This window comes from Vombatus ursinus, unplaced genomic scaffold (genome assembly GCF_900497805.2).
Source record: "Vombatus ursinus unplaced genomic scaffold, bare-nosed wombat genome assembly UNPS02009205.1, whole genome shotgun sequence".
Classification (NCBI taxonomy): Eukaryota; Metazoa; Chordata; class Mammalia; order Diprotodontia; family Vombatidae; genus Vombatus; species Vombatus ursinus.
The window spans coordinates 17,537,898-17,551,842 of NW_020948983.1; the positions used below are offsets into that span (position 1 = coordinate 17,537,898).

The 13,945-nt window shown below is 36.6% G+C and overlaps 1 protein-coding gene across 2 annotated transcripts in view; it reads left to right on the top strand.

Annotated features, from left to right (window-relative positions):
- Positions 1–13,945, top strand: part of PCGF6 (polycomb group ring finger 6) — a 46,909-nt gene that overhangs the window by 27,561 nt on the left and 5,403 nt on the right. The window contains exon 10 of one of the 2 annotated variants that reach the window (XM_027851941.1): positions 2,648–3,823. The exons of the other annotated variant lie outside the window; for it this stretch is intronic. Coding sequence (XP_027707742.1) covers positions 2,648–2,704 — 57 coding nt within the window. The 3' untranslated portion in view covers positions 2,705–3,823. Of the gene's footprint in view, positions 1–2,647; positions 3,824–13,945 lie in introns of those variants that run through there. 2 annotated transcript variants of the gene reach the window in all.

Here is a 13,945-nt window from a genome sequence, read left to right on the forward strand (position 1 = left end):
TTAAATCCCATGTTAGACATGTAAAGCTGTGTGGTCCTGCACAGGTTCACATATAGGGATGGGGAACCTGCAGGCTTTTGACTGAATCCCAAGTTTTACAGAACAAATCCTTTTATTAAGGGGATTTGTTCTGTGAAGTTTGGATTCAGTCAAAAGGCTATACTTGAGGACCTACCAGGCCACATGTGGCCTCAAGGCCACAGGTTCCCCACCCCTGAAATGGTTATGTGAACTAATGGTTTCCTCATAGGGTTAATAATAAGTACCTACCTCACAGGACTGTCATGAGGATCAAATTAGATACTACATATAAAGTACTTTGGAAACAGTGAAGTGTTATATAAATGTTTACTACTATTTTTATCATCATCATGATCCTTCAAAGGAAGTTGTTAATCTCAGCCAAGTGACTTGAATGCATTAAGGTTAGCTTTGTGCTTTCTTATCATATTTTTACTTATTTTATGTATTACCTCCCCATTTGCCTTTTTTTTCTTCATCATTTCCAGTGCCAAAGTTGCTCTCTGTGGCAGAGAAAACAGAAACAAAGCAAGACTTGAGCAGCTCTGCCTTCTCTCTGTTGTCAGTTAGCATGGTTTTGTCTCCCTTCTGCTACCCCGCTGCCCTCACCTCAGCAGTAGACCTATTCTTCTTCTCTTCTTTGATCTTCCTCTTTCTCTAAATATAAGCATAACCCCTATCCCTGTTGTTGTTCTCAGCTTTTCTTGCCATACTCAGCTCCTTCTGAGTGTTAGCAGTTCTGACACTATTTTACAGGATTATGTTGTGCTGTTACACTCATCTTTAGTCTCCTGCCCTTGCTTTCATCTTTTGTACATATCTTCTTAACATCTAGGTTCGTGAGTTTCCCTGTCCGTGTTGGTCTCTTTAGAGAACTCTGATTTTTCCTCCTTATCAGAATTGTTTTGCTTTGTATCTTCAGAATGTTATTCTTCAGAGTTTTCCATACCCCACCAGGCTAACTAGAATTTCAGTCACTGGGGTCCTACCTATCCTTTTTCAGAACTTTGAAATATGTTCTCCTAAGATCTAGAATGCCTCATTTTTCTTTTTCTTTTGCTAACTCCAGGAGGCAGTGGCCACTTTCTTTCGAAGTTTCCATTTCACTCCAGCTATGAGTTTCTCCATATCAGTAAGAATGAGAGGATCTAAAACAGTTTCCCCTTGTTAGTTCTTCTGCCTTTTGAAGAATGAAATTATCGTTAAGTCAATAGGCAAGTCAAGTTAACAGCTGCTCTGCAGATGTGAAGAGTTTAAGCCCCTTTCACTACTAGAAAGTATGGTGGATAGAGAGCTGTCCTTAGAGTCAGGAATCAGATCTCATCTCTGATACACGTTGGCTTTGTGACCCTGGGTATGTGGACCTCTCACTGCCTGAGGTAACTCTCCAACCCTGTAAATTGCAGAGTAGGTGCTAATCGCCACTAGGCAATAGCTCCTGACCAGGAACTCCTTTTATCCGTAGAATCTCAAGTCCAGATTTTTAAAACTCTTAAATTCTCTTGCATCATGCCTCTGAACCTTTTATCTATTTCCTCTCACCAGGTGAGTGGTCTAAAGAATATTCTGATGATAAAATCATTTCTGTTTCTACTTCCATTAATCTTAACCTAAATATTATGTATCATGTTTCCCTTCTCTGGTTCCTCAGTAGCACCAAGTGATAGTAGTCAGAGAAGAGAAAGAAAAACTAAAGGACAAACTGGAGCCATTTAGTCTAAGAACAAGGAGCTCAGTGTCCTTCAGGAAACCCTAAGGGCATCACTGTATTACACTGACTTTATGCAAATCATATAAGCTTTAATCTCTCAGTTACCTCATTTGTAAGATGGGGAGGGTATTGGAGTAGATTCCTTAGGGTACTTTCTAGATCCATGATCCTATGTTCATCATGCAGTAATCAAAAAAAGTTAAGTTATATTCAATATTATCTGTTTATGAAGGCAGAAGATTGTAACATGTTGTAGAACGGTGGAATGAGTGCTTGATTTGGACTCAGGACATGAGTTTGAATTCTGGTTCTGGTAACACTTGTCTACAAAATTGTTCAACTTATTACTCAATTCCTTCATCTATAAAAATGGGCATCATAATTTGTGTCTCAGGGCTGATATGAGTATCAAATAAGATAATGGATATAAAGTGCTTTATAAACCAAAAAGCCCTATAAAAATATCAGATTCTGTTTTTGCTTTTAAAAATATCTCCATCACAATTGATTAAAATAGAACTCTTCACTGCTTAAAGTGTTAAGTTTAAATTATCCAAATGTATAATATATAGTGACATTATAGTATTTAGATCCTTTTAGAGAAAAAACACCCAGTCTTTCACTGAGCATGGAATGAAAAGGATGTCTCTTTTTATTTCTTTTTTGGAGGATTTTCTGTTATAAATACCACCACAGCTGGCATTTATAGGAACTCCGAGCAGCCTTAGTAGTTAAGATTCAAGATTAGATAGACCATGGAATGCCTGCCCTGTGCCAGAGAGACCTATTCACTTTATGCCTTTCAAAAATAATAAGTTTATTTAGTGTTGAGTCATGAAAATTAAAGAAAGCTGTGACTTATTTATTAGTGTAAGTGTTTATCATGGTAAGACATGGTGCCTTTTTCCCTTCCAGGATGGTTTACTTGTGCTTCATTACGGCCTTGTGGTTTCTCCACTGACAATAACATGAATATTGCAGGGCTGTTAAAGGTAAAGAAGCAAAGCAGAGTCCTCATCTCACCAAAGACTGTCGTACGTCTGGTAACCACCACTTTATGCAATACGTCTAATTCTCAGCCTAAGAACCATAACATTTATAAGTAAAACTAGGAATGATGACATGCTTTTGTTTGACCAGTGACAGTTTAAAAAGTAGTACAAGCCTCAGGGAAAGGAAATCATTTAGAAACACTGAATTCTAAAATTCTTTATGATTTCACACTGTATCTTTGATTTGCTTGCTCTTCTCTGAAGCAAATCAGCTCCTGTTTTCTTCTAGAGCCATATCTCTTTAAAGTAGGCAGTTGGATTCGGTAGACAGTCATCCTTTTGGAAAAGAGATGTATACTTTTGAACTAAAGATAAAAGTCATGGCTTTATTTTTAAAACCACAGGGCAAACTTTCCGATCTTTGTGAAGACCAAAAGTATTAAGCTACGATTTGCATATTTCTAGTATTTTTTGAGCATGTATTTTTATACCAGCGGTAATACTTAAGGGATCTTGTTTCCTCTGGAGGTGGTGAATCAGTTCCTTCTAAGTAGGCAGAATGTCTTCCCATAGGGCAGTCTTGTCCAGCACCATGTGCCTCTAGTGTAGTTTGACTTCCCTAGCATAGCTTACAAGAGGTGCCTCTTGATGTTTTTATTCTTAAAATAGTTCATTTTGCAATCATGCATTGTACTTGAGTGGCTTGTATGTTTTTAGAGACCTCTTAGCCCTAAAAGTATGATCCGAACTATTAAGTAGATTGAGAATTCTACAAATAACTTGTTAATTCAATGTTTCCTTATTTTGTCAGATAAACTTGTGTTTTCCCATTGTTTCTTCACCATGTTTAAAGTATGTAGTGTTTATGAGCTCATTCACTTGCATGTTAGGCCTTAAAATTTAAAACTTAAACAATTCTTTTGCCAATAAAGATAGTTTGAAATAACAAGCCTGTTTACCTAAATTAATACATTACAATACTTCCTAAAAGGTTAAAATTATTTTGTGGTCCAGATTTTGAAACTTATTTTGAAAGTTTGTATGGCAATAGTTACAAAATTGGATAAGTCAAGGAGGATGCTTTGTAAACAGTTTGTGAATTGTGTAAATGATTACATATTGTAAAAATAAAAATTATTTTAGTCTATTTTAAAATATTTGTATTTATTATGAATCTTTAAAAATTATTTATTAAGTAGGTCAGTGGTGAATTAAAGTTAACTGTCACTCCTGGGTCTTGTGAACAACAAAATGATGGGTCACTTTTTCCAGTCTCATCGCAACCCTTCATTCTGTCACCTTCCCCAGTAAATTATATGCCAGATGTTATTCTATGTAAATCCTCAGAAGAAGACAATTTCAACAAGGTCAAGTCCTTTATGAATTAGCACTGAGGAATTCTAACACCAGAACACTCACTTAGCACTCCTCACCCACTAACTTCCATGTGTCCTATAGACAAATACAAGCAAACCTTGGGATAGGCACCTACCCTGATTCAGTGATTGTGCCTAAACACCACCGCCCCTCTATCCCACAAGAAGCCATAGACATTGATTCGGTCCAGCTGTGTGAAGGAAAGGAAAAGAAGGTAAGAGAATCAGGCAGGCTAAAAAGTGCCACCTTTTGTTTGAAGCCCAACACTCTGCACCTGCAGAGACTGCCCAAACAGTCTCTGTCCTCCTCCTACTCTACAAAAAGTGTCACAAACTGACTCTTCTCGGCTAAATGAAGGAAAAAAGAACAGTTGGCAGATTTACTAGCATGGGTATGTCAGGCCTAAAGGAAAGGAGACTAAAAACCCCACCCCCGAGGTTATCTAGGGCAGGGACTCAGACCACCTTATCTGCACCAAAACCAAGGGGACTGAGGCAGCCTAGCAGCACAACCGGAGGGGTCTGCTCTCTGGCAAAGGGGGAGGAGCCAGAAAAGAAGTGATAGGAATACCCCCCTCCCAAAAAGGCTGAAACACCAAAGATATGAAAAGAAAAGACCTGAAAAGCTCAACACAGATAAATTAGCTGAGAAGATTCTAAAACCAGAAAAAGACTGAATAAAACCTCAATGTATATAATTCATATCAGCGTATGATATGAAGGAAAGATTAAAGACAGAGTGCTGTGTCTGTCTTCTGAGAGCATAGAGCAATCAAAAACCCCATAATGATTCGAAAGGGAAATAAAATGCATAAAATAAGAAATTAGAAATGAATGTTGGTCAAAACCTGGAGCTTTTTGTTCAGAATTAAAAACAATTAGCATATTAGGAAAAAATGAACCCATGATGGAAAAATCATTCTAAAGAAGTGAGTTTAACAGATTTAGAATACAGAAATAGTGAATTGGAGGAAAATTTGACCGAAGGGGCTCAAAAATCAACATTAAAAGAACTCATTCTATACAAATCAAAGCGAATGATTTTAAAGTGCAGATGAGGGAAGCTAGGTGGCGCAGTGGATAAAGCACCGGCCCTAGAGTCAGGAGGACCTGACTTCGAATTTGGCTTCAGACACTAGCTGTGTCACCCTAGGCAGGTCACTTAACCCTGACTGCCTCCAAAAAAAAAAATCAAGTTCAGATGATCACAGAAAATTTAGGGATTATAGATCTCCCAGGAGAACACAATAAATCAAAAAATCTGCATGCCATGATGTTATAATTAAATAGAAGAAAACTGTCCAGAACTAAATACGGACAACAAAGAATTGATCAAGAATATCTACAGATTACCACCAAAAAACTACCCTGCACTTTGAACTCCATGATACCTGGTGGTTAAATAAAACATTTCAATGACATTCAGTGACAGTTTTGGAAGAATTGAGAAGAAAGGCCAGTAACAAAGATTCATTAAGTGTCTACAAAGTACCAGGTACTTTGCTGAGCACAAAGGACACAAATATAAGCAAAAAGAAAGACCCCTGCCCCAAGGACCAAAGACCTTCAAATGTGAAGGAAAGGAAGTTTGAGTAAGACAAAATTATTTTGCAGTCATGAGAAATCTCAGACAGGAATGGAAGAGAAGGGAAAGAGTGATAAACTACCAAGGCCGTGGGGAAACAACGAAGGGATGGGGATTCATACAGACTTTCAACAGGAAGGGGGTGTTGTGGAAGAGAGGCAGCAGAGGGAGGAAAATGAAACTGGAGTCTCCATGGGAGGATAGAAATACCACTGAAGAGTGCTTCCAGGGGGGTGACAGTGTGCCTGCATGGGAGATAGGGGACTCTTAATAGGTTTAATCTAGGGGCAGTTTGTCCATTGGGAGGCCGTCTTCTCAGAGAGTCATGTGAATTCATCAGCAGCTCCTTCCTCAGATAACCGATATGTGAGTTCCTATTATATAGGGAAAGCACTCATGATGGGACAGGCGGGGAGGGTGTGGAGCCAGAGATGACACAATACTGCCTTTGGGAAGGAGACTAATGATATTTCTAAGAGTGAAGCACAGCAGAAGAAAAATGGAGGATGGGACAATATCTACAAACACAATAAGATAGAAACTGATTAAGAAGGTGTTCAAACTTAGAGAAGGTTTAACTCCAAAAAGGTACAGAGGAAACTAATTAGGAACAAATAAAGGTACAGCCCATGAGTCAAAGAAAGAAAGAAATTCTGAATAGGTCGGAAGGAGCACAGGGCAGGCCACACTGGGACAAGTTCAGTAGCAGGCCTTGGAGGCAGCTACATCCGAGGCTGCAGTACCTTTGGGAGCTCTCAGCCCGCAGATGGTAGAGGGGTCGAACAGCACAGCTGGTCAGAAAGAGATTGCAAGGGACCCTTTACTGGCACTGGATTCAGAACCCTGTTTTGTTGCCCATCCACAGTTCCAGGTCATAGTCCTGGGGCAAAGAGGAGCACTGGATCTTGTGGCTGCAGAGGACCAGGTGTGCTGCTCACAGTTTCAAGGCAGAAAGTAGTACTACTCCTTGTGGTTGCAGGAGAGCAGGGGCCTGAGTAACAGTTCTAGAGCCAAAAAAAGTGATACCAGTTGCAGCTGCAGGGGAGCAGGAGCTTTGGTCACAGTTTCAGGGCTGAGAAGAAGGCTTGTTGTCACTCACAGAAGAGTCGGGACCCTGGTCTCAGTTTCAAGGCAAAAAGGAGCACAAGCATTGGCAGCTGCAGGAGAGCAAGGGTCCTGGTCATAGTTTTAGGGTTAAGAGGAGCACTAGAATTGTGGCTACAGGGAAACAAGGTAAAGATCAGAGCAGAGGTCAAGAAAGCAGTGACCACATCTCCTCTTAGATCATACTACCTTGGAAGAACCGAAAACTTGAAGAACCCCAGAACAAGTTCTGAAAATAGCAGCACAGAAAACCTAAAGCTTGGGACAGTGCTCCCTCCACTCCAGGACCAGAGCCCAACTTTAACATAAAAGTTAAAAGTCAAAAAGTAGGCTGGAAAAAAATGAGCAAACAATTAAAAAAAAAACCTGATCATAAAAAGTTATTATGGTGACAGGGAAGATCATGATACTCAGAAGAAGACAATGATATCAAAACAGCTCCGAGCAAAGCCTCAAAGAAAAACCCATGGATTGGACAAAAGTCCAACAAGAATTCCTGAAATAGCTCAAAAAAGATTTTTAATATCAAATAAGAGAGGTAGAGGAAAAATTGGGGAAAGAAATGAAAGTGATGCAAGAAAATTATGAAAAGAGAGTCAATAGCTTGGTAAAAGAGGCACAAAAAATATTGAAGAAAATAACACCTTAAAAAGAATTGGCCAAATGGTCCTTAAAAATTAGAATTGGAGAAGTAGAAGCTCATAACTCCATGAGACATCAAGAAACAAAACAAAATCAAAAGAATGAAAAAAATGGAAGAAAATGTGAAATATCTCATAGGAAAAACAACGGACAAAAAATAAAAATTAAAGCAAGAAGAAAAACAATTGATTTGGAAAATAGATCAAGGAGAAATAATTTAAGAATTACTGGTCTACCTGAAAGCCATGGTCAAAAAAAGAACCCAGACATCATATTTCAAGAAATTATCAAGGAAAACTCTTCTGATATCCTAAACCAGGAAATTAAAAGGGAAATTGAAAGAATCCATTAATTACCTCCTGAGATCACAAAATGAAAACTCCCAGCAATAATACAGCCAAATTCTAGAGCTCCTAGGTCAAGGAGAAAATATTGCAAGCAGCCATGAACAATTCAAATATTGTGGAGCCAGTCAGGGTCACATAAGATTTAGTAGCTTCCATATGAAAGGATCAAACAGCTTGGAATGTAATATTCCAGAAGGTAAAGGAGTTAGGCTTACATCCAAAAATAACCTACCTAGCAAAACTGAGTATAATCCTTCAAGGGAAAAAATTAATATTTAATGAAATAGAGGACTTTAAAGCATTCCTGATGAAAAGACTAGAGTTTAATAGAAAAGTGACTTTCAAATGCAAGACTCAAGAGAAGCATAATAAGGTAAATATGAAAGAGAAATCATAAGGGATTCATTAAGGTTAAACTGTTTACATTCCTGTATGGGAAGATGATACTTTTAACTCTTAAGAACTTTATCACTATTAGAACAGTTAGAGTGGATAGAGCACTGACCCTGGAGTGAGGAGGACCTGAGTTCAAATCCAGCCTCAGACACATAACATTCACTAGCTGTGTGACCCTGGGCAAGTCACTTAACCCCAATTGCCTCAATATTAATGAATGAATGAATGAATGAATGAATGCAGTTGCAAGGAGTGTCCATAGACAGAGAGCACAGGTGTGAATTGACTAAGAGGAATTTTTTTATTAAAATTAAGAGTTGAAAAAGAGGGATGCACTGGGAGGAGGGGAAAGGGAGAGGAAGAATGGGGAAAATAATCTTACATAAAAGAGGCATGAAAGGAAGAGCTTTTACAGTGGAGGGGAAGTTGGTGGGGGGGAAGAAAGCTGGGCAGCACTTGAACCTTACTCTCATCAGAATTGACTCAAAGAGGGAACTACATACATACTCAGTTGGGTATAGGAAATCTGTCTTACCCTACAGGGAAGTAAGAGGGGAAGGGTTATAAAAGAAAGGCAGTGATTAATAAAAGGGAGGATGGATTAAGGAAGGCAATGGTCAGAAGGAAAACAGATTTTTTAAGAGGGACAGGGTATAAAGAGAGGCAGAAGGATAACAGGGAAAAAATAGGATGGAGGGAAATACACAGTCATAACTGTGAATGTGAATGGGATGAACTTACCCAATAAGATGGAAGCAGATAGCAGACTGGATTGAAAACCAGAATCCAACAATGTATTGTTTACAAGAAACACTTGAAACATCGAGGCACACACACAGTAAAAATAAGGGGCTAGAGCAGAATCTATTACACATCAGATGAGGTTAAAAAAAAAAAGAAGCAGGGGTAGCAGTCATGATCTCAGAGCCAAAGCAAAAATAGACCTCATTAAAAGAGAAGCAGGGAAGCTACATTTTACTAAAGGGTCCCACAGACAATGAAGTAATGTCAATAGTAAACATAAATGTTCCAAATAGCATAGCATCCAAATTCTGAAAAAAAAAAAAAAAAGAAAAGGAAAAAAGTTAAATGAGTTAATCAAGAAAGAGGGTAAGAAGATAAATAGCATTTTAGAAAACTTAAAATATGATAGACCTCTGGAGGAAATTGAATGGGAATAAAAAGGAATATGCCTTTTTCTCAGCTGTATGTGGCACCTTCACAAAAATTAAGCATGTATTAGGACATAAAAATTTTACAACCAAATGCAAAAAAAAAACACTCCAGAAATATTAAATGCATCCTTTTCAAACAATGCAATAAAAATTACATTCAATAAAGGGCTATGAAAACATAAATTAAAAATTAATTGGGGGCAGCTAGGTGGCACAGTGGATAGAGCACCGGCCCTGAAGTCAGGAGGACCTGAGTTCAAATCTGGCCTCAAACCAAACACTTGACACTTACTAGCTGTGTGACCCTGAACAAGTCACTTAACCCCAATTGCCTAAAACAAAAACAAAACAAAAAAATTAATTGGAAAATAAATAATCTAACCCTAAAAAATGAGTGGATCAAAAAGCAAATCAGAGAAATAATTAATTTCATTAAAGAGAATGATGAGACAACATATCAGAATTTATGGGGTGCAGTCAAAGTAGTACTTAGAGGGAAAATTTTATCCTAAATGCTTCCATCAGTAAAATAGAGAAAAAAACAAATCAATGATTTGGGCATGTGACTAAAAAAAAAACCTAGAAAAAGAACAAATGAAAAATCCCCAATTAAAAACCAAATTGGAAATCCTGAGAATCAAAGGAGAGTTTAATAAAAATTAAAAATAAAAAAATTGAACTAATAAATAAAACTAGGAGATAATTTTATGAAAAAAAATAGATAAACCATTGGTTACTTTGATTAAAAAAGAAAGAAGAAAACCAAATTACCAGTAAAAAATGAAAAGGGTGAATTCACCACCAATGAAGATGAAATTAAAGCAGTTATTAGAAGCTTTTGTTTTTGTTTAACTACATGCCAATAAATCCAATGACCTAAGTTAAATGGATGAATATTTACAAAAATATAAATTGCCCAGATTAACAGAAGAGAAAGTAGAATATTTAAGTAACCCTATCTCAGGAAAATAAATTGAACAAGCCATCAATGAGCTCCTTAAGAAAAAAATCCCCAGGACCAAATGGATTCACAAGTGAATTTTACCAAACATTTAAAGAACAACTAATTTCAATGCTATATAAAATATTTGGGGAAAAATAAGCAAGGAAAGAGTCTTACCAAGTTTCTTTTATGACACAAATATGGTGCTGGTACCTAAACCAGGAAGAGCAAAAACAGAAAAATAAAACTATAGACCAATTTCCCTAATGAATTTTGAAGCAAAAAAAGAATTTAAATAAAATGCCAGCATAGAGATTACAGCAATATATCATAAAGATGATACACTATGACCAGGTGGGATTTATACCAGGAATGCAGGGCTGGTTCAATATTTGGAAAACTATCAGCATAATTGACCATATCAATAACAAAAACAACAAAATTCATATGATTATCTCAATAGATTCAGAAAAAGCTTTTGAAGAAATACAATACTCATTCCTATAAAAAAAACACTAGACAACATAGGAATGAATGGAGCTTTCCTTAAATTGGTAAGTGGTATCTATCTAAAACCATCAGCAAGCATTATTTGTAATGGAGATAAGCTAGAACTCTTCCCATTAAGATCGGGGTAAAGCAAGGTTGCCCATTATCCCCACTATTATCGAGTATCTAGAAATGCTAGCTATAGCAATAAAAGATGAAAAAAGAAATTGAAGAAATTACAATAGGCAATGAAGAAACAAAAGAATCACTCTTTGCAGATGATATAATGAATAGAGAATCAACCAGAAAACTGGTTGAAATAATTAATGACTTCAGCAGCATTGCAAGATATAAAATAAACCTACATAAATCATAAGCATTTCAATATACTACCAACAAAACCCAGCAGGAAGAGATAGAAAGAGAAATTCCATTTAAAATAACTGCAGACAGTATAAATACTTGGGAGTCTACCTGCCAAGACAAACTCAGGAACTCTATGAACACAATTACAAAACATTTTTCACACAAATAAAGACAGATCTAAACAATTGAAGAAACATTAATTGCTCTTAAGTAGGCCAAGCCAATATAATAAAAATGACAATTCTACCTAAATTAATTTACTTATTCAGTGCCATACCAATCAAACTACCAAAACATTTTTTGGTAGAGCTAGGAAAAATAATAACAAAATTCATCTGGAAGAACAAAAGATCAAGAATATCAAGGGAATCAAGGGGAACAAATATTAAGGAAGTTAGCCTAACAGTACCAGATCTCAAACTATGTTACAAAGCAATAATCACCAAACAATCTGGTCATTGGCTAAGAAACAGAATGGGGGATCAGTACAATACATTAGGTACATGATATACAATAGTACATTATCAGAGTAATCTAGTATTTGATAAACCCGGAGATTTAAGCTTTTGGAACAATAACTCCCTATTTGACAAAAAGTGCTGGGAAAATTTGGAAAGCAGTTTAATAGAAATTAGGTATAAACTAACTCTCACACTATACCAAGATAAGGTAAAAATGGGTACATGATTTAGACATAAAGGGTGATATCATAAGCAAGTTAAGGGAGGATGGAAAATTTTACCTGTCAGATCTATGGATAAGGAAAAAGTTTGTGACCAAACAAGGGATAGAAAGTATTATGGGATGTAAAATGGATAATTTTGATGACATTAAATTAAAAGACTTTTGCACAAACTAATGTAGCCAAAATTAGAAGGAAAGCAGGAAACTGGAAGGTGGAGGATATTGCTGCAAGTTTCTCTAATCATTTCTCAATCATCTAGAGAACTGAGCCAAATTTTTAAAAATAAGAGCCATTTCCCAGTTGATAAATGGTCAAAAGATGCAAATGGGTAGTTTTCAGAAGAAGAAATCAAAGCTTATTTATAGTCAATTTATAGTCATATAGTCATAACGAACTATTGATTAGAGAAACGCAAATTAAAACATTTCTGATGTACCACTTCATACCTATCATATTGGCTAATATGACAGAAAAGGAAAATGACAAATACTGGAGGAGGTGTGGAAAAACTGGGCCACTAACTTACTGTTGGTAGTTTTGAACTGGTCCAACTGTTCTGGAACTATGCCCAAAGGTCTATAAAACTGTACTAGGTCTGTATCCTAAAGAGATAAAAGGAAAAAGGACACATATGTTCAAAACTACGTATAGCAAAATAGAGTGGTGTATCAATGGAATAGGTTAGGTACACAAGACACAGTAGTCAATGACTATAGTAATCTACTGCATGATAAACCCAAAGACCCCAGCTTCTGGGATAAGAACTCACTATTTGACAAAAACTGCTGGGAAAACTGGAAAAGAGTATGGCAGAAACTAGGTATAGACCAAAATCTTATACCATATACCAAAATAAAATCAAAATGGGTACATGATGTAGATATAAAGGCTGATACTATAAGCAAACTGGGGGAATAGTTTACTTGTCAAATTTATGGAGAACAGAAGACCAAACGAGATAAAAAATTTTATGAAATGCAAAGTGGATAATTTTGATACATTAAATTGAAAAGTTTTTGCACAAACTAAGCCAATACAACCAAGATTAGGAGGGAAGCAGAAAACTGGGAAAGAATTTTTACAACCAGTGTCTCTGATAAAGGTCTCATTTCTAAAATATATAGAGAACTAAGTCAAATTTATAAGAATACAAGTCATTCCCCAATTGATAAATGGTCAAAGGATATGAACAGGCAGTTTTCAGATGAAGAAATTAAAACTATCTATAGTCATATGAAAAAAATGCTCTAAATCACTATTGATTAGAGAAATGCAAATCAAGACAACTCTGAGGTACCACATCACACCTATCGGATTGGCTAACATGACAAAACAGGAAAATGATAAATGTTGGAAAAGATGTGGGAAAATTGGATCACTAATGCATTGTTGGTGGAGTTGTGAACTGATCCAACCATTGTGGAGAGCAATTTGGAACTATGCCCGAAGGGCTATAAAACAATGCATACCCTTTGACCCGGCAATAGCACTTCTAGGGTTGTAACCCAAAGAGATCATAAAAATGGAAAAAGGACCCACATGTACAAAAATATTGATAGCAGCTCATTCTGTGGTGGCAAAGAATTGGAAATTGATGGGATGCCCATCAATTGGGGAATGGCTGTACAAGTTGTGGTATATGAATGGAATGGAATACTATTGTGCTATAAGAAATGATGAGCAAGTGGACTTCAGAAAAACCTGGAAGGACTTGCATGAACCGATTGTGAGTGAAGTGAGCAGAATCAGGAGAATGTTGGACACAGTAATAGCCACATTGTTCAATGACTAACTTTGATAGACTTAGTTCTTCTCAGCAATGAAAGGATCTAAGACATCTCCAAAAGTCTCATGATGGAAAATGCTATCCCCATCCAGAGAAAGAACTATGGAGTCTGAATACAGATTGAAGCATACTATTTGCTCTTTTTTTTTCTTCTGTTATGTTTTGTTTCTTTTTTCTTGTGGTTCCTCCTATTTGGTTCTAATTCTTCTTTACAACATGACTAATGTGAAAAATTTTTTAAATATATATGTATAGCAGCTCTTTTTGTGGTGACAAAAGATTGCAAATTGAGAAGATGCTCATCAATTGAGGAATGGCTGAACAAGT